The 22,125-nt window shown below is 42.3% G+C and overlaps 2 protein-coding genes across 5 annotated transcripts; both read right to left on the reverse strand.

Moving 5' to 3' along the window:
- Positions 1–12,953: 12,953 nt before the first annotated feature.
- On the reverse strand, positions 12,954–17,566 carry LOC120458856 (adenylyl cyclase X E). The gene is made up of 12 exons (XM_039646683.1): positions 17,431–17,566; positions 17,232–17,372; positions 16,639–16,798; positions 15,808–16,579; positions 15,581–15,681; positions 15,161–15,518; positions 14,654–15,107; positions 14,238–14,599; positions 14,084–14,178; positions 13,866–14,017; positions 13,645–13,777; positions 12,954–13,589 (listed from the first exon to the last, which is right to left on the reverse strand). Exons 1-12 carry the CDS (start codon positions 17,500–17,502, stop codon positions 13,027–13,029), a joined length of 3,363 nt encoding a protein of 1,120 aa, XP_039502617.1. The 5' UTR covers positions 17,503–17,566; the 3' UTR covers positions 12,954–13,026.
- Positions 17,567–17,678: 112 nt separating this feature from the next.
- On the reverse strand, positions 17,679–22,124 carry LOC120453902 (adenylyl cyclase X E). 4 transcript variants are annotated; one of them, XM_039638832.2, is made up of 12 exons: positions 21,933–22,100; positions 21,741–21,881; positions 21,526–21,685; positions 20,578–21,358; positions 20,347–20,447; positions 19,947–20,292; positions 19,420–19,870; positions 18,993–19,354; positions 18,842–18,936; positions 18,624–18,775; positions 18,431–18,575; positions 17,679–18,350 (listed from the first exon to the last, which is right to left on the reverse strand). In XM_039638832.2, exons 1-12 carry the CDS (start codon positions 22,032–22,034, stop codon positions 17,839–17,841), a joined length of 3,348 nt encoding a protein of 1,115 aa, XP_039494766.1. In that variant the 5' UTR covers positions 22,035–22,100; the 3' UTR covers positions 17,679–17,838. The 4 variants fall into 4 exon arrangements, 3 of the variants coding, with proteins under 3 accessions (XP_039494766.1, XP_039494774.1, XP_039494783.2); XM_039638840.2 differs by lacking the exons at positions 21,526–21,685; positions 21,741–21,881; positions 21,933–22,100 and having other exon boundaries at positions 17,685–18,350; positions 20,583–20,706; XM_039638849.2 differs by lacking the exons at positions 17,679–18,350; positions 18,431–18,575; positions 18,624–18,775; positions 18,842–18,936; positions 18,993–19,354 and having other exon boundaries at positions 19,426–19,628; positions 19,682–19,870; positions 21,933–22,112.
- Position 22,125: the final 1 nt, after the last annotated feature.

A 22,125-nucleotide genomic window follows, 5' to 3' on the forward strand; every position in this document is an offset into this window, starting at 1 on the left:
TTTTCCGGACCTCCCTACCCCACCTTCCCCTGGGGGATATCTCTGTTATATTTATGTTTTCAGCATGTGCTCGTAGTAGTAGTTTCAGTCGGTTTGCTCATGCCACTCATGTGTGGAAGCAGATAACATGCAACCAGCTCCAGATCCCCAAGAGACCGCCCAGCGAGCGGGACAGAGAGAAAGAGAAAGAGAGAGAGAGAGGGAGGTTGATGGGGACGGAGGACGCCTTTTGAATATGAAATGAAAATGCAACTTGGTCCTGGTGATGATAATAATTATGGGCCCTGCAGGCGATAATTGCCCACTAAGCGAGCCATAATCTCAGGCGACGTGGGAGGAGAATTTCGGTTTCTGCAGGGGGCGCTTATGTCCAGAGGAAAGGACCCCCGAAAAGCCAACCGAAAACCACACCGCAGTCAGAGAAACTTTTTTGCGAGTCCACTCACATCCTTTCAGCATATATTGCCCCCTTCCTGCCACTCTGCGGTTGCTTTGTCTTTCGTGTGAGCTATGCTTTATCTCACTCTTCCCCGCTTCTCCTTCTCCTTCTGCTTCTGCTTCTGCTCCTTGGTCAGAAGCAAGAAATTATTCATGGCATCTTCCACTCGAACTTAATGTGGCTTCCACAGGGTGGGCCTTAAATTCTATGTTTAATTGCCGTTGAGAAAACATGAAGAGCACCAACGACAACAGCAAAGCAGCTAGAGAAATACTTAGTAAATATATAAATATTTTTGGACAGCCACAAGGACATTTTAGAGGACTACCTAGAGCGATGACAGATGCAAGGCTATAAGAAATTTATGAAATTGGTTACATGGCTTAAAAGTATACACGAAAGATAAGAGTCCATAAATGTACTTATCGATCGGTATTAAGTTATACCTAAATTTCTATGTGTAAATTGAGAGAAAATGAAAATATGTAATATCTTTTCTATTGATAATTTCCCTACAAAACAAAGCTATTAATGTTATTGTTAATCGTTTTGCACAACCTTCGGAGTACTTTAGTATTATTAAATACTTTCCCGGTAGTTTTACCATGACAACCAAACTTTTATCATTTTTAATTTAAGCCTTCGGTTGGCGCTTTTTATGTCCTTAGAATCCCCTTTTTTTCCACTCTCGCCAACTTTCTGAGCCTGAGTGCTTTTGTCATTTTGAAAAAGGCAAACATTATTGGCTCAGTGAGATAAGCTCCGACTGTGAACTATTTTTCTTACATTTACGTGACGCTACCTCCAGCAAGATTTCCCACATAAGCCCCATACCATCGTTCGTTTTGCAACCGCAAAATGCGAGAAATATTATGCCTTATCCATTTTAATAGTCAATCGTTTTGTCATTTTGCTTCCACTGCCGGCTTCGGTGAAAGAAAAATTAATTTTATTTTAATGTCCGTTGCGGGCATTTGAGAACGGGGTTTTCACGAGTTTGTTGTTGCTGCTGCCGCACTCTTGAGTGGGATTTCCAAGGATTTTCCTTATCAGTGATGCGGGATCGTTTCACCTCAGCCCCTCTACCTCTCTACCCCTCCACCCTTCCACCCCTTTTCAATGTTGTCAGTCAGGTGTGTGTGCGGTACCTTTTTTAGCTTTTTTCCTTTTCCTTATTTATGGCGATTTAAGTGAGTTGTCAAGCGGGGATAAGGAAAGTGCGATATAAAGGTTGGGGCTAAATAAAAGGACAGTTTTCATAGCAACAAGCTGCGTAACGAGGTATGTGGTCTTCATGTGGTTATCTAATGCGATTTTAATTGAAACTGTGGGCATTGTTGATGGTGCGGTTAGGGTAATTGGTTACATCAAGAGGTTGGTTGGTTAGTTTCAGAAACAAAAGGTATTTTAATATGCATTAACAATGTGTCTTTAATCCAAAAGTAGTAGGTTTCCAAAATGATAATAACCCTACCATATTTAAATAAAACCTAATTAATTCCTTGATTTGTTATGAGTTCCGCCCAGCAAAAAAGGAGATCCTGCCCAAAAACTCTCAGGCAAGAGAGTAAAAATAGTTTTTAAATAGTTTAAGCTCCCAGCTCCCTATCAAATGACAGAGGAAACAAAAATTAAAACAAAAACTGCCCACTTAATGAACTACTTTAAATAATTTTCCGAAAGAAAATTATTTTCATTTACTAAACTTTGTCGTCGTGGCCGTAGTCGTCCTAGACGTTGGAGAGCCCCAACCAGCCCCACTCATCCCCTCATCACCATTTTTTGGCCAAGGCCGGGACTTTTAAGAAGGCCCTAACTCTCTTTCAATGGCAACTTCAGCATCGTTAACAATTTGGCAAGATTTAAAAATGCCAGCAATTGAGGGGACGAGCTGAAGAAAGAGAAAGCATCGAGTGAGAAACGGCGGGGTGAACCGAGACTCCGAATAAAAATATCACTTTACTGTGTCGCCCGACAACGTTGAAATCGCTGCCAAGGACGGGGTAATTTATCAAGACAAAAACCAAGCAACAGTGGAACAGTGGACGGGGTTCGAGTGGAACAGAAATGAAAGCCAAGTACTCACTGCAAAAAAGGAGAAATTTCATTTAAAGTCGGTAAAGCATTCCAGTCGCAATTATTTCATCCTTTGAATGATATAGCTACGAAACTAAAAAAATAATGATTATAAAAAATAAAAAAGAACTTTAATAGTCACAGTTGAAGATCCTAGGTATAGTAAAACGCATTGTCATTTAAATGAATTTCAATGAAAGATTTTTAGATAAATGTGCACTAAAAGGATATAACATTGCGTATACGTAATATGCGAAAGTATACGTTACTTTGGGTTAGCATTAGCATATTTCCCAAGTTCACTGCCTTTTACTTGATAAAAATAAGTAAATGGTCGCTTTTTCGTGCAGTGCAGAGATGGAAGCAGCAGATAAGGTGAAGGGGCTGCGAGGGGAGTGCGGGGCAGCAGCTTTGAGTCTTTGGTTACTTTCTTAATTTCATTTACGCAATAGCAGCGATGCCGGCAGCGACGGCACCGGCAACTTTCCAGCTTCCTTTGGACTGTTTTGTTTTTCAATTTGGCCCTGGCGATGGAAACTTTACCAAATACATCTCAAAAGCAGCAGCAACAGCCAGATACGACGGCAACAACAACAACAACAGCAGCAAAAGCACCGAGAGGAGACGTGCAAAGTTTCTATTAAAACGGATTTAATTATGTAATGGAATCATGATAAATTTCGCGCAACGTGAAAAGTGTTCGGCCATGTCTACCCGCCCATTCGCTCATGTTGTACCGATACAAAGGCCAAAGAAAAGGAAGCCAACACAAAAGTTGTACAAGTGGAGCAAGCAGGCTAAAAACCGGAGAGGAGATGAACGGCTTTGGCCAGATAGCCAGATGGATTGGGTTGATGGTTAGCCAGATAATGCGGGTGTGGCCGAGAACCTGGCTGCCTGCCTTACGAAATTATTCTACATTTTGGGACCTATGATTTATACGGAGCAGTTTAATTAACGATGCTCATAACTAGTGCTTCAAAGTTTTCGCTTCCGGTTTGCCACGCCATTTCCTATTGTTGTTTCCGGCTGTTGCGTCAAGAGTTCTTCGCCCCTCCGACATTGTCTTCAATTGCTACTCAGTGGATTCTACCCAATTAGCATATCAAGTGGAACAAAACTTGGATCTATCATCTCAAGAGCCTGCTATAAAATCTGTTTTCAAAAATGTTGTAGTTTAAAAAGTTGTCGAAGTTTACCTCGAGTAGAATATTAAGCTAAAGCTGGGCTTAAATTGTTCATGAACTTTTCGACGCACAGATTGGCTTGTTAACATATATTAAAGTGTGAAATTATTTATTTATTTATTTATACTCTGGTTCCGGGGCAATTACAAATTACCTCTAACCGATTGTTAAGCTATAGCTACTAGGCCTTAAGCTATATTTACATACTTGGATTTACATTAAATTGAGTATTAATAGTAATATGAGTAGATATTGGTTAGAATAAAAGTAATGTCTATGTTTTACATTAAGTGATATAAGTTTGTAGCCTTTAGGAATTTCAGGGAAGAGATGATATTCATGGTACTTGGGGATAGGGAATCAATTGGGTTAGCTGGTAGGAACTTCTTTCTTTCCGCCTCAAAAAGAGGACACTCTAGAAAAATGTGGCGTATCGTGATACTGGCGTTGCAGAGCCCACATTGGGGTGCAGGTTGCTTGTTAAATAAGTGTTCTTTTGTGTATTTGGTGTGTCCGAACCTTAGTCTTATAAATTTCACCATATCTTTGCGGTTGATGTTGTCTTGTGGAGTAATATTATAGTTTTTAATTGATGTTTTGTTGGGGTTGATGTATTTGTAGTGTGAAATATAAATGCTGATAATGTGAAAATGTAATAATCACAATATTCAGAAGGGAAACATAAAAAATAGTGCATTTCTATTTGATTTCCACTTCATGCACTTCATTAGTTCTTCCCAATGTTTATTTCCCTTGATTAATTGAAATGCAAACTCGTAACTCTTTACTTTCCCATATCCTCCTTGTAACGAACTGTCCTTGCGCTTTTACAAATATTTGTAAGTCTGGGTGGTATACATATATAGTGCATTATAGTGCATTAATCCCTATGTTGCACTGCAGCCCATCTACTATATGCGTATTTGCATATGTGTGTGTTTTCGCCTATTTGTTTGTTGCTTTGTGTTTCTGCTCGCATAGATTCTTTGTTCTGCTGCCATGCTAAATAATTAACATCTGTGAAGTTTTTGTTTCGCTCCCCAGTGCCCCAAAATGGAAATCTTTTCATGTACTTCTTTGGCCGTAATTAACATTTCAAGACCAGAAAAACAAATGCACCATCAGCAGCAGCAGCATCAGAGCAGCCACAATAATTTAGATACATTGTGGGGTGCAACAAAAGTTTGTGTTAATTTTGTTGCTTTTGATTCCCGAATGCTCCTCCCATTCCAGTTGGTTGTCGTTCTCACAGAATACAAATACTAGATCGATAAAAAGCAATAGTCTTACTTATATTTGTGCAATGCAAGTTACAATACGTTTTAAACTACTCCTGAAGTGCTCTAAATGGTTATTTTATTTACTTTAAAAAGCATACATATAATAAGTGCCATATAATGAATTATTACCAAGTTATGTTTAGCTTAAAGGGAAAGAAATCCTTGTAAAAGTGACTGATAGAAAATAAATAACTGAATTGCCTCTGATTTTATCTTTGAAACTAGTTCGCACTGTACCTATTCCCTAACACAGACGTGCAAATGCGAAAAAATGCACATTTCCATTTAGCCATTCATTAGCAGAACAGCCTTTGTCCACATCCTTGGCCACAAATTCACTAACATTTTTTACCGCATTGTCATTTATTTGCTGCTCGTTTCTAGTTTTTCTACCTTTCATTGTATCTGTTCTGTGGTCCGCCATTGCCTTTTCAGCGACTCCTTTTTCGCCCATCCTTGCATAATTCTTTTTTTTCTTTTCCCCGTCGGTTGCTTAATAACGTTTTAATTGTTGTTGTGGGCTTTGACCGTGGAGGACCATGGAGTTTCCCACGCAGACTGGCCCCGCCACGCCCAGCCACGCCCCCTTTGGTCATATCGCCGTGGCGCTGAGCGTTTGTATTATCATAATGAGTATAATGGCAAGAGGTTGGGTTGCTTTGGGTCTGTGCTGAAAGGAATGTTGCATAATGTGGCCGCCTCGACGCCGAAAAAGCATTCGAAATTATGCATGCCGCGGTATTATTTCTAGCCTTTGTTTTTGCTCTCCGAATTTTTAAAATATTTTTTTTTTCTTTGGTTTTCTGTGGACCAAACTCCTTCTTTCGCTTTTCGCTGCGAAGTGGGGAAATAAATTCAAGTTGGCGAGTCTATTTAGATTTTCAAAACAGCTTTACGGCCCGCCGAGTTTATTACCATGAGTTTAAAGCGACTCCTCTTGGCAGTCTGCTTATCAAGTTGCCATTAAATCTCCCGCTAAAACATCCTAAAATCCCCCTGCCACGCCTCGCCGATAAGCAAAATTTCAGGGCAAATTTATTTGATGTGTTTTATTGTGTTGTTAAATTTCGCGTAGCGAACTGAGGCCAACAAAACAAGAAACAACTGCCGAAAAAAATCGCACCCACCTGCCCCAAAAACTCAACTTGCTTAGCTCTATCAGACGAGCCGTTTATCATTCCCAGAATCCAGCCTCCGTGGAAATGGCTCTCAGCTGTTTTTTGGAGCCGTGTTTTCCTGCCTCTTACCTGGATGGCTGTCGCCAAAGTTCATTAAATGCGCCATGAATTTCAAATGCCCCAGCGAACTGAACTTTAAGCTGAAATGGGACTCGATTTGGTTTCCGTGTGGGAATGGCGAAGCAAATTGACGCCGAACGGAGTTCAATATCACTGACAATTGGCTTATTTCGATGCAAATGAGCTGGCACTGCTTCACATTCCAATTAAATTGAATTAATTTTAATGCGATTTAAGATTTTCATTTCATTATTTGCTTGATAAGATTTGTTACATTTATGTGAGGAATATTGGAATATGTAAATATGAGGGAAAACTCAGAAACCTCCTTTCCAAGTGTTGAAAAATATGCCGTAATATATTCCTATCATTCTCCAAAAGTATCCTATGCAAAAGTCTCCTTTTATTGGTTAAAGTTAATCAAGTGTTCTTCGCAACTTTTGCTATGTGACAAAGCAGCGAAAAGCAATTTCTCGATTAAATGTACTTTCCTCTCCAGTCCTCAACAAGCTATTCCGATATTAGCCATCATTCCTGCACAGATACCCAGGATCACCCCTCCGGCCCTTGGCCATAAACAAGACATTATCGAAACAGCGAACAAAAGTCGAGTCAGAAATGCAGCTGGCTTCGCTTGGATTATCGTTTATTGCATTATTTTTATGCGATGAACGCGCGTCGATTAGAAAACTAAAAATGTATTTCGCATTTCGCTTGCCGCTGCTTCTGCTGCTGTTGCTGCTGTTGCTGCTGCTGCCGAGTGGCGAAAAGGGAATGAAATGCAATAAAAATGAAACTGAAATGAGGACTCCTCACGGAGCGCCAGGAACGGGGGAAAAATTACTGGGAAAAAGGGCAAAAGCGAAACGCGGAGCTGCAGAGCTGCAGAGCAAATGGCAATCGCATTTGGCGCATTGCACTTTGCCTGGCAACGGCAACACAGGCAGCAGCGGCAACTATCAGCAGTTTACAACAATATTGGCACCTCCACTTGGCTAACTTGGCTAACTGTGAAATTGTGGCCCATAAAACGTGAGCATTGCCACGGAAAAAATGGCGCAAGTTTTCGACTATAAAATATCCGGTACTCCCGCTTAAATCAGTACATTAAATCGATATATGTACCTATAAGGACAAAAGACTACTCATATTTATTTATTTTCATCAATATTTAAGGGTCGATAATAAAAACTGAAATAACTTATGTTTCTTACTCAATATAATTAACTTTAATTGTTTTTTTAATCACCAGAACCACATCGAGCTAGCTTCAAATTCGTATATATTGTGCCTAATTAGTAGGATTTAGAGTGTACACTATTATAACTCCACTTTCGTGCTCAAAAAGAGTTCCAAAAGAAAAACATTCACCGCCTAGAAATGCAAGCAACGAAGCCGAATCTCCGCGACTGCCAGCAGACAGCAGACAGAAATCCTGGCCAGCCACATGGCGTATACGTGTTAATTTAGCGCAACGATTAGACACAGCGCACTCCTTTCCACCTCCTTTCCAGGTCCTTGCAACCGACAATGCTTCCTTCTACTTCTTCTTGCGCTTCCGCCGACAATTGCAGTTTGGTAAATTGGCCGTTTGCTTAGCACAATAAATTTCAACACTGTAGCCTGTCAGTCAATGGCCAGGCGCTGGCGGGGATCAGGGGATCTGGGGAGCTGGATCTCTGGCGGTTAGGCTGGCTCGTTAAGTGCATTTTAGCCGAAACGTTTTCAATTTGGCCAGAGTCAGTCTATTTTTAGGCTTAGCCCGACACAAAGCACTATATTTTGCCGGACTATAAGTAATGATGTGACGATTTGGCAGCAACCGAACGAGGTGAGTGCACTGGCATGGGTTGCGATCCATTCAATATATAGTACTTATACATACCCATATCTATCTGCATATATTCCCGGCGTGGGCGTTCTATAATATGGTTCATTGGCCCCAGGTCGTGTTTTCCTTTGCCGTTTGGCCCTTTACCCACGCAGTTCAAGGCCCCGTTTAGTCGGTAGTTGATTAAAGTCTGAACACACCAATTTAGCTACTCATTGCTTGGGGGACCTTGGTTTTCAAAGGTAAGTCGAGTCTAGAAAATATACATTTTTCTTTGGTTTATGAGTTATAAATAATACCCATCGGAAAACAAGATAGGATTCCCAATATCCTAAAATCTATGCTACTGTTTGTTTGCAATTAAATAAGAAAACGGGAAACCAAATTATAACCGAAAATAACCCATTTTCCAAGTATTTCTTGCCTTCGAGCAGTGGCATTCTTAAAGAGTATCTCAAATTTCCAACCATAACTCCTGGTGCAAATGTTCTCCACTTTGTTTGTTTGTTGCTGCCGTTAAATAAAATTTACTTTACCATGCACTTTGGGCATACATTCTGCTTGGTAAAAGTGGCCGGAGTCCTTGTTTTCGTGTTTCTTCTCTCGATTTTTTGTTTCCTTCGGCTGCGAGGAAAGAAGCTTGGGTCGTTTGCCCAGTCTGATAAATTGTTTCCGTAGAGAGAACGCTGCACGTAATTGCTGAGCGGATCGATGAAAAGTAGCTTAAGGATGCCGGCCAAGAGTGAGTTGTTGTTGCTGCTGCTATAGTAGCAACAGCACTGCTGCTGTTCTGCTGTTCTGCTGTTTCTGTTGCCTGTGACAAGGGCAACTAATTTGTACACTTCACTCGAGAAACCGAACGACAGTTGGCACAAAAATAAGACAATGTTCAAAAGTGCAGAGCCAACTCATTGCAACACCCAACTTGTTTCCGTGTGAAATGTAATGCAATTTCATGTCAAAAACCAACACAGACGACAGGACTCAGTGGCAAACTTTAAAGTGATATTTTTGTGTCGGTTGGTACAGCGTACAGCGTACAGCGTATAGCGCACAGCACACCTGTCCTGTTCCGTTTGCCTTGCACCACCATCGGGCTTGCAGGCTTCGTCCTGCCGGCTTTATCCCTCCTTCCACCTGCTGCCATCTTCGAGTTCGTGGGCTGCCGTGCGGCTGTCTCTTCTTGGTTTTTGCTGTCACTGCAGCAGAAGTAGCAGCAGCAGCAGCACCAGCACCAGCAGCACCAGCAGCAGCAGACAGAAGTGCCAGTCACGAGGCCGCAAGAAAACAAACTTCAGCCTGCTTCCTGTCCCGCCTCACTCTCCCTCCCGTTGGCCCCTTTCACTCCTTTGGCTCCCTTTGCTCCTTTCACTCCGCTCATCCTCGACCGCAGCACATGCCGCTTACTTCCGCTTTTGAGTGTTAAGCAACGCACACAAACGGAAATACACTCCAAAAAAAAACACACTGCGAAAGAAGTTATACTGCTTTAATGAAATTGAAATTTGCATTAAAAATTTGAAGATTTGAAAAGAATTTCATTGTAATCATTTTTTCTTTACAAAAGAAGAAGATAATGCTCCATCGATTTAAATGTATGTTTTGTTCATTAGAGGTGCCATCGGGTACTTATTTCTTTCTGTGTAGTATCTGCCACACTCATAGATTTCCTTGTCCTTTGACATGCATGTCTCGGTCTTTAGCTGTTCAACCTGTCTGCTGCTAGCTCTGTGTGCAGTTTTTGTCATTCCTCGTTCTTTCCCTGCGCCCGAAGCCTGTGGAAGTTATGACAAAACCTGCCACGCCTCTCGCCCATTGTGCGGCGCGCCTACCCCTTCGCCCCGCCCCTGACGCGCCCAAGATCCTTTGGCCGGAAAAAGGATAGAGGCGAAGTGGCTGGGCGAAAGACCAAAAAGTGCATAGGAAGCGTTAAAGGTGATTCACTTGTTTGTTGCTTGTTTGTTTGCAATTTGCTGCCATAATTCTGTAGTTCTGTATTGGCGCTCAGTTTTCGCGCTCCAGGATTTAGATTTCTGCCCGAGCTGGTTGTCTTGGAGTGGAAGTGGAAATTGCTATGGCAACGCACTTGATACTCAAACAAGATGACATTCCATGGTAGATTATTTTTTTATCTTCGCAAATATCCGTACTTACAGACTTGTATATTTATTATTGCAAGCAGATTAACGGAATGAATAAATAAAGTTAATTTTGCCATTAAAAGATGTGAGTCCACAGCCAAATAAAATTACACCCGTCTTAATATGTATTTGTTGTATTTTAAAATGCAAATTCGAACAATGTTTCAAGGGCATTCAGAGCCATTCCGACCTTCGGATACTTTTAGCGTCACTGTTTATGGGGCGTATACGTGATGCTTTTGTTTGCATCTGTACCTCAGCTAAATGTGAATGCTCACTGTTTACCATTTTGGTGGCCATATCAATTTCGCCATCGCTTGCTTTTGGACCACATTACCGTTAAAATTGTATTGGATTGGTCCTGTATGCTTTGCTGACCGACTGGATAACCGAATCGCTATTGTGGCCCCAAGTCACTGCCAGATTGAGCTTCCCTGTATCCTTTTTCCATTCCGTCTGCATTCAGTCGGATTTTGCCACACATGTACATATATATACATGGCTATATAAGCCCTTACATGTTTAGGTATGTGTTTTTATAGATTTTTTCCTTATAGCCACACGAAGTTCTTCTTAAAATGCAATTTTCAAGATTTTCCTTTTCCTTTCAGCTCGTTTGGCTGGCGCCATTTCAGTTCTTGCCTGCCCGCCGATTTTGAGCCTTTTCGCCCGCTCTGCTCAGCTGGCCAACACTTTTGGCTCTGGCCACGCCCCCATTTGGTTCTGCTTGCATGTGTCAAAAGGTATTTTTTACGTTCAGTTTCGTGTTTTCCAGCATTTTTCCAACGTTTTATTTTTCTTTCTCCTTGGCTTGGCTCGGCTTGGCTTGGTTTGGTTTGGTTCACAGGACATTCGAGGCAGGGGGCGAGTCGAGTCCCATCTTGTGTGCAGGTAATGTGGCACTTGGCTAAAATGGTGTGTGAAATTTTATGCGAAACGGCTTAAGATGTTGTTGCTGTGGCCGGAGTTGTTGCCGTGCTTGTTGTGCTGATATTTCTGGAACGGAACACAATCATTCTGCTATGTTGCACATAAAAAGTTACGTTGAGTGGCAGTATATATGTATGTACATATATATAAACGTGTATAGTTCCCAGTCCGTTTGCTTTCTCCACTATTCTCTGACCGAAGCTCTGCTGATGATGACATTTTCGTTTTGGTCGCTCGGATTGGCAGCAACACACACACAAAACTGGTAAAATGGGTAAAATGGGTAAAAGGGGGAAAAAAGAAATCCCTGAAAAAAGATTAGTTAGCTTGGGAGGGTTTAGTTTCAGTTCCATCTTTTTTTTTGGGACTTGAGTCAATGTTGCTAGTTTGGATTCTGGGAATGGCAAATGGCCTGAGAATGAAACTCGATTTCGATTGCGTTCTTGTATTTTTTTTTGCCTCTCGCTTTTTGTCATGAAAACATTTTTCGCTTTGTTATTGAGTGTGCCAGAATTGGTCTTCATTTCCAGCTACCACACTCGCACTCGAAGTAATCATTTGGCTACAAAACATAGAGTGGCTCAACCGACAACTGCATCTAAAATATAGTGAATAAAAATAATACCATTGGGTTTATAGCACAGGTTTAAAGTTGACTCATATTGATTCACCTATTTTTAAAGCTTAAATAGGAAACTAAATAATATCGAAATATTCCATTTAGTCCCAAGCCAACCTATTTTATTCTAATTGAAATTGATGCACTTTGCCAAATTACAAACTTTGTTTTTTAACTCAGTTTAAAATTCGTGTCTCTTTGGACTTTTTGCTTAACCCCCTTCAACGCCAAAATAGGTCAAAAGCATTCCGCACACAAATAATGTGTCACTCATTACAAAACAATCAGAGACCAATATACAGTACGTTTCATACAACGAGGCTTAAGTACCCTATAGCTAAAACTTAAATGGGAAAAAAAGTGCTATACGAAGATTTACTTAAAAACTTACAACTATATTAATATTTATAGGTATAACTATTAAACACCTTTGAAGTGCAACTAAATAGTTGTCATACAACTAGCCTGTTTTTAGAGTAGATAAGTTTTGCATTTTAATTTCCATTTGGAATCAGCATGCATTTTTTAATTGCAACCGAGAATCGAGTTTTTCTTCTCAACACGAGCCAACATGGTTTTGTCTTCCATTTTCGAACGCCAACTGGATGCAGTTGGTCGAAAGCGTTTTACATGTCAAAGGAGTAGTGCCGTGTCCGTGCAGATAAAACAACTCTTTACGGACCGGAAAGGGACACCGAATCCTGGGGGCTTTCACCGGAAATGGCTGTTTCTCTAAAGCGTGTTTTTGCATTTCCGTGCTGTCGTGCTTTTTTGATGCTTCATCCCGGCGAAAACTCGTCAATTACAGCAAACAATGACAAGCACCATCAGCATCAAAGGCATGCGATCTCACCTTCCACATCTGTCGGCTCCATCATATTTTCCAAATTTCTTGTAAAAATACCTTTTAATTGGTTGCGAGAAAAGGGATTTCAACCCATCCGGTGGGCACACTTGACACTCCAAATTTTAACACGGTCTGGTATTAATTCAATTAAAACTAAAATGCGGGAATGAGGCAAAATCCATTTAGCAAGCAGGCTTCTGATTTGCTCTGTTCATGCTTTTGACACTTTTAATGGATAGGCATGGCAGTATCATTAATTATGTTTCGAAATTCGAATGGAAAATGCATGTCACTTCCGCTTTGGGCAATAAAAGACATTTGAGCAGCACTTTAGAGAGCTAGTACCGAAAATAAATCGACATATAGAAAGGAGTATTCGTTTATTTTAAGGTTGATTTAAGAAACTCATAAAACTCATTACTAACAAAAAAAACTGACTTAGATACTTTGAAAAGTGTGTCTGGACATGCTGCCAATACTGTTATCGGGATGGGAATAGGTGGACTGCAAGGATATAACCGTGCTGCGCTCCTGGTGACTGGGAAGTCGCGAAGCCACCTTGGAAATGAAGTTCAGGTTCTCATCGATATCCACCAAATAGGTAGGTATTTGGCCACGTCCCTTTACAAATGTCAGTCCGCGATATGAACAGGAAATGCCGAAGTCTTGCAGAATTTTGGACGACTCCTCCGTCACCTGGATGTGTCCCGGCAGCCCCGTTGATTCCATTCGCGAGGCCATGTTAACCGGATTGCCCCAGATGTCGTAGTGCGGCTGCGACGCACCCACAATGCCGGCCATCACCTCGCCGCTGGAAATGCCGATGGCGATGGTTCCATCCGTAATATTCCGATCGCCAGCAATGTTCTGGTACACCTGATTGCTTTTGGCCAGGGTTCGCATCATGTCCAGCGCATAGGAGGTCATCACAAAGACCACTTCCTCAAGTTCCTTCTCGTCGTCTAGGAACAAAAGTCTTCGGCTGGATCTTTCAAGGTTTTCTGTAACGTATTTGTTCTATAGATTTCACTTAATTTTCATGAGATAAATGCCTACCAGGAGGTATGCCCGATTTCCGATTTGTACTACAGGAGCCGGCAAAGTTGAGATCAAGTCCACACGCCGCCATGTACGTGCATCCGACGATTTTGATTTTCTCAACCGTGTAATACTCCTTGTAGAACAGCAACTAAAAATGCGATATTTAGGTTAAAGTATTTCCCTTTAATCCATATGTATAAATCGAATGAATTATTTGTTGAAATTTAGAACCTTACCAAGGTGTCGAATTCGGCAATAATCTCGTTGAGCACTCTTAAGCTCCGCAGATCCATTTCAAAGTTAATTAGCATGGCAAACATGACAGAGACCATTTTATAGTTTTCGTAGTAGAGCTCATGTTTGGCCAATGAATTAAGATACACATCCACTACCAAATATATTATGTCAATATCCATATATGTACATGTATCCAATTTACCAGCTCGAAACTCACCAATATGAGATGGCAGTATGTTGTTGAGGATAATGATGATCGAATGATTTGTAAGGCTGGCCTCGTTCTCCTCTCTCCGCAGATCAACACGCCAGCTGAGAAAACTCGATTGAGCAACAATTCAAATGAATATAAATTATATCGAGGAGCTCACTTGAAGTTTACTTTGTTGGTGAACTCTATTTGGCGCTCCTTCACAAACATTGTTAGGAAGGTGATGCAAATTAACAGGGCATGGGCGTACTCGGATTTGAGAGAGGGGTTTGTCGTAACGCTGTGATGGAAGACGAAATCGAACTGGAAAAATACCAGCAGCATATATCCGAGCGTCTCCAGAATGGCCACTGCTGTCTTCACCATGATGGGTATGCGGGTGAATGTGAAGGTTAAACAAATCATCAGGGACAACATGTTGGTCGTCACCCACGGATGAAAGCATATCTTGGCCTCCTGCTCGTAGTGAAAGAGTCTTTCCTCGATATAAGCCATCTCGAAATCTTCGCGTTTGCAGCTCATCTGGTGCAAAGATTCACCGTACTAACGTTGTTTCCAAGTTGTTTAAGCACTTACCACAATTACGCACATAACGAAAAAACTCGATATCACCAGGAAGAGGTATATGCAGATGCGGATGGGCAGACTGTTGATGATCTTATCATGGACTTTGAATATAAAGCAACTGAAACGGTTGTAATGATGGGGCACACCGTGTTGACCATATCTGGTCCAGCAATACTTCTTGTACCACGCTATGAAGGTCAGGATGCCCTGTAATATAGCCACAATGGCTGGTAAAATGAAGCAGGAGGGGCATACAACTTGGGTGTCCATCAGTTCAATGTACACCAGGGAGCAGCCAACGCACCAGCTCAGGATAATGCTATACTTGAACATATAGTCGGTTTGCTTCAGATAGGCTCTTTCCAAAGCCGGATCGTTGAAGGTCAGGCAAATGTTTAGCTGTTGGTGTGCAGGCACTTCTTGTTCTGTTTTGAATCGACAGATGCCGAATAGCCGTTTTGGACTGTGATTAATGTTACTATATGTTGTTCAAAGAATGACTCTTTGCGTACTTACTTAAAAGCACTGACCGGCATTTTGCGAAACTCTTCCCGCAACTCTTCCTGGAAAACCGCACGAATATTTTGATTAGCAGGTTCACTCAGTCTTGGTTGTGCTCCCACGTCGCACAGGGAGAGGGCATGTAGTTCGCCAAGAAACTCGTCACTATCTCCGTCATCCACTTGAAAGTCTTCTCGAACTGTATATGTACCTATTCTGTATTTTTTCAGAATGGGATGATCCCGCGCTTTTTCAGGTCCATTCTCAATCGCAAAGCGATCAACATTCAGATGGTTCAAAGTGGCACCACTTATGTGCACGGCTCCCGGCACTCCAGTTGCTTCTAGCACACTGGCAATGGTAACATCCAAGCCTAGAAGAAATCGGGAAGCAGTTGTAGCCAACAGCAGACCATAGTTCGCACTGTCCAGTTACCCCAAATATCAAACTGCAGCTTGGCCTCCCCGATGACCCCTGCAAACAGGTTGCCCGAGTGAACTCCAATGCGCATGTTGATGTCCAAGCTGTGCATGCTCCTGAAAATTGGGACCACGAACCGCAGTGATTATTTGAGAAGTTAAAAAGAGAAGTGAATATTTACGAGTATATGCATCCTCCACATTTGTGCATGAACGCAGCTTATTTTAATGCACTGAACTTACCGCACCTCCATGATGTGGGTGATCATGAAAAGGCCTAGAGAAACACAGTTGTCGGCATGATCGGGATCTGGTTCCGACAGACCCGCCACACAATAGTAACAGTCGCCCAGAAACTTGATGCGCTGCACCTTGAAGCGGGAGGCAGCCATATCGAATCTGCCGTAGAGATCGTGCAGCACCTTTACCAATTTTTCTACCGTCAGTGTGGTGGTCAACTGCGTGTAGTTCACTACGTCTGCATACAGGATGGAGACATCGGGGTGGATCTGGATGGCCATTGTGCGCTCCATGGCTGTCCAGGAGTGAATGCCTTGCCTGGCCATTACGATCCTGCCCTGAATGTCTTTCTGCAGGGGCAGCGAAATCTGCGGCGGCAGGATGCTGTCCAGCAACTGCTTCTCCTGCAGCCGGGCGTTGCGCAGCCAGATCTTCTCCTTGATGTACTGGTGTCTGTCCAGGAAGGAGGAGCGCACCACCGTGTCGTTTATAACGCGGTAGAATATGCCCACGAGATTAAGGCACAGGTAGTGCACAATGTCCACCGACATACCGCCGACTGAGAATAGTGCTGCCATGAACTCCACAAAGCCCTGGGCAATGAAGATCACAAAGTACAGTATATAGATGCCGGACACCAACAGAGCCAGCAGGACTGCCCCTTCTATGAAGTGGATCGGCAGGAACATGTATATCATGTATATTATGTATGTGTCGTAGAATGTGCCCAGTATCCAGTTGTGCGCATAGGTGTGGTATATTGATTCAGTTAGGTCTAAAAGAAAACACTTGGATAGGAAGTCACTGCGCTAATGCCGATAACCAAATACTAACCAGCGAATACCAACGTCAGGGAGGCAAATATCGAGCTGGCATACATATACCACGTGTGCTTCGCTATAAATTCGTCGCAGAAGTTAACACTCAGCACAAGTATAAGCACCAACGCGCATCCCATGGAAAGGGCCACATCAAAATAGATAATTGATCGGCGCTACAGGAAGAGCAATAAGGTGTATATTAATAATACAGTACCATAACAATAAGCAATAAAGATGTTATAGAAAATAACAAAATGTAAGAAAAATCCTCGAAGATCAGTTGCTCAGTTGGATTCTGAGGAGCTGTATTTGCCGGCACTAGCTCGTCGGCTTTTGGGTCTGGAGGTCCTACTCATTAAGGCCCTGAGACTAACTACACATTACTATTAAAAGACTGTGCTTGCGATAAATCTTGAATGCTAGTTAACTTAGCTAGTTCAAACAGCTACTGCTGTATTAGGATTTCATCTGATTTATCTGTTGGAACTTAAGAATACATTTAGAAACTTGGTCAAGGCTTAGTAATAGCTAGCAAAACCATGGTTTTTTTTTTAACATTCTGTGCTCTTTTCGGTCTAAAGTTTTGGCAAGTAAGGCGGTTCTTACCTCAATTGTGGCTAAAAGCAGGGCACAGTGCAGACTGGTCACGAAAATATGCAGCACAAAGAAAGTGAGTAGGTAACTCTTCCAAAGGCGTATCCGATACAATCGAAACTCGCTCTCCAAACGCAAGTCTGCACACCTGGCCTGGAATATTCAGATTTATTAAATAAAATTGTGTGTAGCTCCTAACACCATGTTTTACCTTGAGGTAGCCGGGTTCCCACATGCGTTCCCGTGCATAATCGAGCTGACAAACTCTTTGGACGCTAGGCATTTTGATTTATAAGTTTATCTTACCTGGGTGTCAGCAGAACAAACAGAACATTGCTCACTTAGCCTACTTCAACAAGGTTTTTCTTTTACTAAAACGAACATGATAATCTTTGCAAAGCATTACAAAAATTGGGACAAAAACGTTTTAAGGTATTCTAAATATGTATTTTCCAAATAATTTGTACAAGATTCAAGTCTTTACATCATTTTGTATGGCTACGCATCTCAAATTTTGCTCAATTTTTTCAGCCACGGACTGACTACTCAAAATCTGAGAGACGTAGCCAACAATATGCACTTGCGATTCGATTTCCATATTGCGACAAACAAACAATTTCTATCTTTCCTTGGTGCCGTGCAGGTCATGGCTTAGATGTATTGTTACGGGTCTTTCCAAAAGGCTAATGGTTTTGCTGGATATGAACTTTAGGTCATTATCGATGCCCACAAAGTAGGTGGGAATTTCGCCACGGCCCTTCACGAAGGTTAAGCCGCGATATGTGCACTGAATATCAAACTCCTCGAGCGTTTGGGCTGTCTCCTTCGTAACCTGTATATGTCCAGACAAACCAGTCGATTCCATTCGCGAGGCCATATTGACCGCGTTTCCCCAGATGTCGTAGTGCGGCTGTGAAGCGCCCACCACACCGGCCATTATCTGACCCGTCGAGATACCGATCCTTATCTCACTGGTTGACAAGGACCGAACGAAGTGTTTATCGGCGTAAGCATTGTTGCACACAGACAGGACACGCATCAGGTCCAGAGCAAACGTGGTCATTATAAAAGCCACCTCGTCATGGTCATTATCTCTTACTGTTGACTCTTGACGACTGCGCACCTGCTCCACTGAAATAATCGGATACACCCATATACAATTAGAAAACCTTTGCTACGCATTTGAGTCGTAGCTTGGCATTGGTACTAACTTTCGGATGACATGGATGCACTTCCGAATTTCGAGGTTCTATCAGGGTTTTCGATCAGACTGAAGTCCAATCCACAGGCCGCCATATAAGTGCAGCCCACGACTTTGATCTTCTCGACTACGTAATACTCCTTGTATGCATACAGCTGCAATCGAAAGGTATAATATAAAATAGAATCGATACAATAGCTCACCAGTCTGTCGAACTCCGTGATGATATCATGTAGCACTCTTAGGCTGGGCAAATCCATTTGAAAATTTGTGAGTTTGGCAAACATGACCGATACCATTCGATAGTTTTCATGGTATAGTTCGTGTTTGGCTAATGAATTGAGATATACCTCGACTGTGAAGGAGAAAATGAGAGTATGCATTCTTGGGGCTATTCTTTGGATGTTCATTAAAAACTGACCAACGTGGGATGGAAGAATGTTGTTGAGCAGGATTATGATGGACTGGTTGGTTACATCGGCCGACTTTTGCTTCTTTTGCAAATCCAAGTTGAGCCTGTGATCGGCAGGAAATTCAGCTGAGTTAAAAAATGTACTGGCGATAGAAATTACTTGTAGTTCATTTTAGTATTGAACTCCGACTGACGCTCCTTCGCGTACATCGTCATAAGCATCATGCACACCCTGCTGAAGTGTGCTATTTCAGGCTTCAAGAAGGGACATGTAGTGGAACTGTGCTCAAAAATGAAATGAAACTGGAAATACACAATCAGCAGGAAGAACACTGCTTCAGAGCAACCGATGAAGGTCTTGAGGGCGAAGGGGATGCGGGCGAAGGTGTAACTCATTCCCAGGATCAGGGCCACCATGTTCGTACAGGCCCACGGGTGGAAGCAGGAAAACGGATCCATTTCATAGTGAAAGAGCTTGCTCTGAATGATGTCCAACTCATATTGGTCTTGGTCACAGTTGATCTTTAGACATGCAAATATACTCGTATTAAAGGCATGCGGTATGCGCAAGCTATTGCATAACTCACTAGTGTCAAGGACATCACCATGTAATAGCACAATACCATCATCATGTAGACAGTGACACGAAGGACGAAACTGTGCTGGATCTTCTCAAACATGTGGAATATCGCACAGCTGAGTTTGCTGTAACTCTTGTGCTGGTCCTGTCTACTTCTCCACCAACACACTTTCTTGAACCAGCAGATGAATAGCAGGGAAGTCAGAACGAGAAACGCTATCATGTCAATTATGCAAGCCGTATACCACAAATATGCGTTGTTCACGTACTGAATGTAAATAAGACAGCACCCGATTCCCCAGCCGAGCAGCACTGAGTATTTAAAAATATAATCCGGCTGATGCAAATAGTCCCATTCTAGAGATTTGTCTTTAAATGCCACACAAAAAATGCCCAAATCGCGTTCGACTTTCTCGTGTTTCAAATCTCTCTCTCGTCGCGACCAAGGGAATCGAAACCTGGAGTAGTAGATAGATAATTTAAATTGGAAAAATTCTGATTTTTCTCTATTCCCTATTTGCCATCCTTACTCACTTGAAACCCCCCACCGGCATCTTGCTAAATTCCTCACGCAACTCCTCGGACAGTGAAATTAATTGCGAAACCTGGGATTTTCGGTTAGTTCCCACGGTTTTGAGATCCAGGTTACGATCGAACCTAACTGAGCCATCACCTAAGCCTGAATTGCGGTATGGTAGGGCGGCGAGGAGGTAGGTGCTCATCGGATGTTTCTGCAGTTCAGGATCCCTCTGGGCTGCTTCCGTGCCCGGAAATATCTTGTACTCCGCAGCGTTCAGGCTACTAAGAGTTCGTCCACTAACATGCACATACCCGGGCTTTCCGGTCGATTCCAGCAGACTGGCGATATTCACGTCGGCACCTAAAAGAGCGACGAATAAGTTTTGGGTCATGTGGCGTACCTAATGAGTCGTACCCCATATGTCGTATTGCAGCTTAGCCTCGCCGATCACACCTGCAAACAGAGTTCCCGAGTGGACGCCAATTCGCATGTCAATATCCAAAGAACGTTTCACACTGCGGGCGAAAGGGTACTTTAGCAAGTCGAAGCTTATAAAACCTCGCAGTAATTATATATGGTGATGCCGATGCGGAACACCACAAATAATAGATTGTAAGCCTATCGGGATCTTAGTAATCAACATACCGCACCTCCTTAATGTTAGCAATCATGGAAATCCCCAGAGCGACGGCCATGCTGGCGTGATCCGGGTCAGACTCCCCCAAACCCGCCACACAGTAGTAGCAATCGCCCAGGAACTTGATGCGCTGCACCCTGAAAGAGGAGGCAGCCAAATCGAATCTGGCGTACAGGTCGTGCAGGACCTTCACCAACTTCTCCACCGTCAGGGTCGTCGTCAAATAGGTGTAGTTCACCACATCTGCATACAGGATGCTGACATCGTTGTGAATCTGGATGGACATAAAGTTCTCTTTTGTCCGGGAACTACCCAAATGGTAGTAGTCGTTATCGGGCCGCATGATCTTGTCTTTTATACTTTTCTGAATAGGCTTTGCAATCTGAGGTGGAAGTATGCTGTCCAGTAGCAATGACTCCTGGCGGCGAGCTTGGCGTAGCCAAATCTCCTCCTTGATGAACTGGTATCGGTCCAGGAAAGAGGAGCGCACCACGGTGGCGTTCATGATTCTGAAGAATATTCCCATCATATTGAAACCCAGGTAGTGAAAAAACTCGATTGATACTATATCCAAACCATAAACATATTTCGCAATATTATGATCGCTAAACACTATAAAGTGAATGTAGTATAGCACGTATATAACGCTGACTGAGATGGCTAGCAGAGCTGCTGCCAAGATCGAAGAAATTGGCAGGAACATGTAGATCATGCAGAGCACAAAGACATCGTATGAGGTATTAAGAGGCCAGTCAGAATGGTAATAATGATAAGCGGTATGCGCTATATCTGAAAGCAACAGAAAACACTGTAGTTCAGTGCATGTGGGAAGGCGATTTGGATCGTAGAGATCAACTAATTTTCAATGCATTTAGTATACCCAATTACTCTACGAGTGACTGGTGTAACTGTCATATAAGCGTTGAAATAGTAGGAACCGTAGCATTTAAACTTACCACCCATAACGATAACATATGCCGACAAAATCGAGGTGACAGTCATGACCCACCTGTGGCGATTTACAAATTTTTCAAAGAAATTAATGCTCAGTAGGCCCGTGACTAAAATTAATGATCCTCCGTCAAAAATCAGATTCAGGTAGATGTAAATTTTGTACTGCGTATAGGTAAGATACGTTAAAACACCCAGAGTTCTCACTAAAAACGCATACCTCGGTAAATGCCCACTTGATTACTTGAAGACCTACGATCACTAGTATCACCAAGGGGTAGAACACGGTGAGGTAACTGATCATCAAGCGAATCTTGTATTTCATATATTCCTCCTCTAAATTCAACTCCTTACATTTGGCCTACGAATATCGGTTGCATTCAAGAACCTGAAATCTGAGCATATTCCTTACCTTCAAATAACTTAGTTCCCACAGGCATTCATTGGTATATTCCAGGTAACATCGCCTAAACCTTTCCCTGTACGGCGTTTTACAAGTATTTTTTTTGTTCATATTTTTAAATTGTATTTTTTTTGGATTGTATTTATGATTGTATGTATGACAATTGAGTACTAAGCCAACTGCCTCCATTTTACATATGAGA

Source organism: Drosophila santomea, chromosome 2L, assembly GCF_016746245.2.
Source record: "Drosophila santomea strain STO CAGO 1482 chromosome 2L, Prin_Dsan_1.1, whole genome shotgun sequence".
NCBI classification, from domain to species: Eukaryota; Metazoa; Arthropoda; class Insecta; order Diptera; family Drosophilidae; genus Drosophila; species Drosophila santomea.

Excerpts from the sequence above, each read along its gene's own strand:
- LOC120453902 (XM_039638832.2), bottom strand. The coding sequence starts at position 22,034 with ATGAACAAAAAAAATACTTGTAAAACGCCGTACAGGGAAAGGTTTAGG. Across the intron at positions 21,686-21,740 it reads TCAAGTGGGCATTTACCGAG|TACAAAATTTACATCTACCT; the intron begins GTATGCGTTTTT and ends ACCTATACGCAG. Across the intron at positions 18,937-18,992 it reads AATACTAAAATGAACTACAA|GCTCAACTTGGATTTGCAAA; the intron begins GTAATTTCTATC and ends TGCCGATCACAG.
- LOC120458856 (XM_039646683.1), bottom strand. The coding sequence starts at position 17,502 with ATGCCTAGCGTCCAAAGAGTTTGTCAGCTCGATTATGCACGGGAACGC. Across the intron at positions 14,600-14,653 it reads TCGTTATGTGCGTAATTGTG|ATGAGCTGCAAACGCGAAGA; the intron begins GTAAGTGCTTAA and ends TCTTTGCACCAG. Across the intron at positions 13,590-13,644 it reads GAAATCGGGCATACCTCCTG|AAAACCTTGAAAGATCCAGC; the intron begins GTAGGCATTTAT and ends AATACGTTACAG.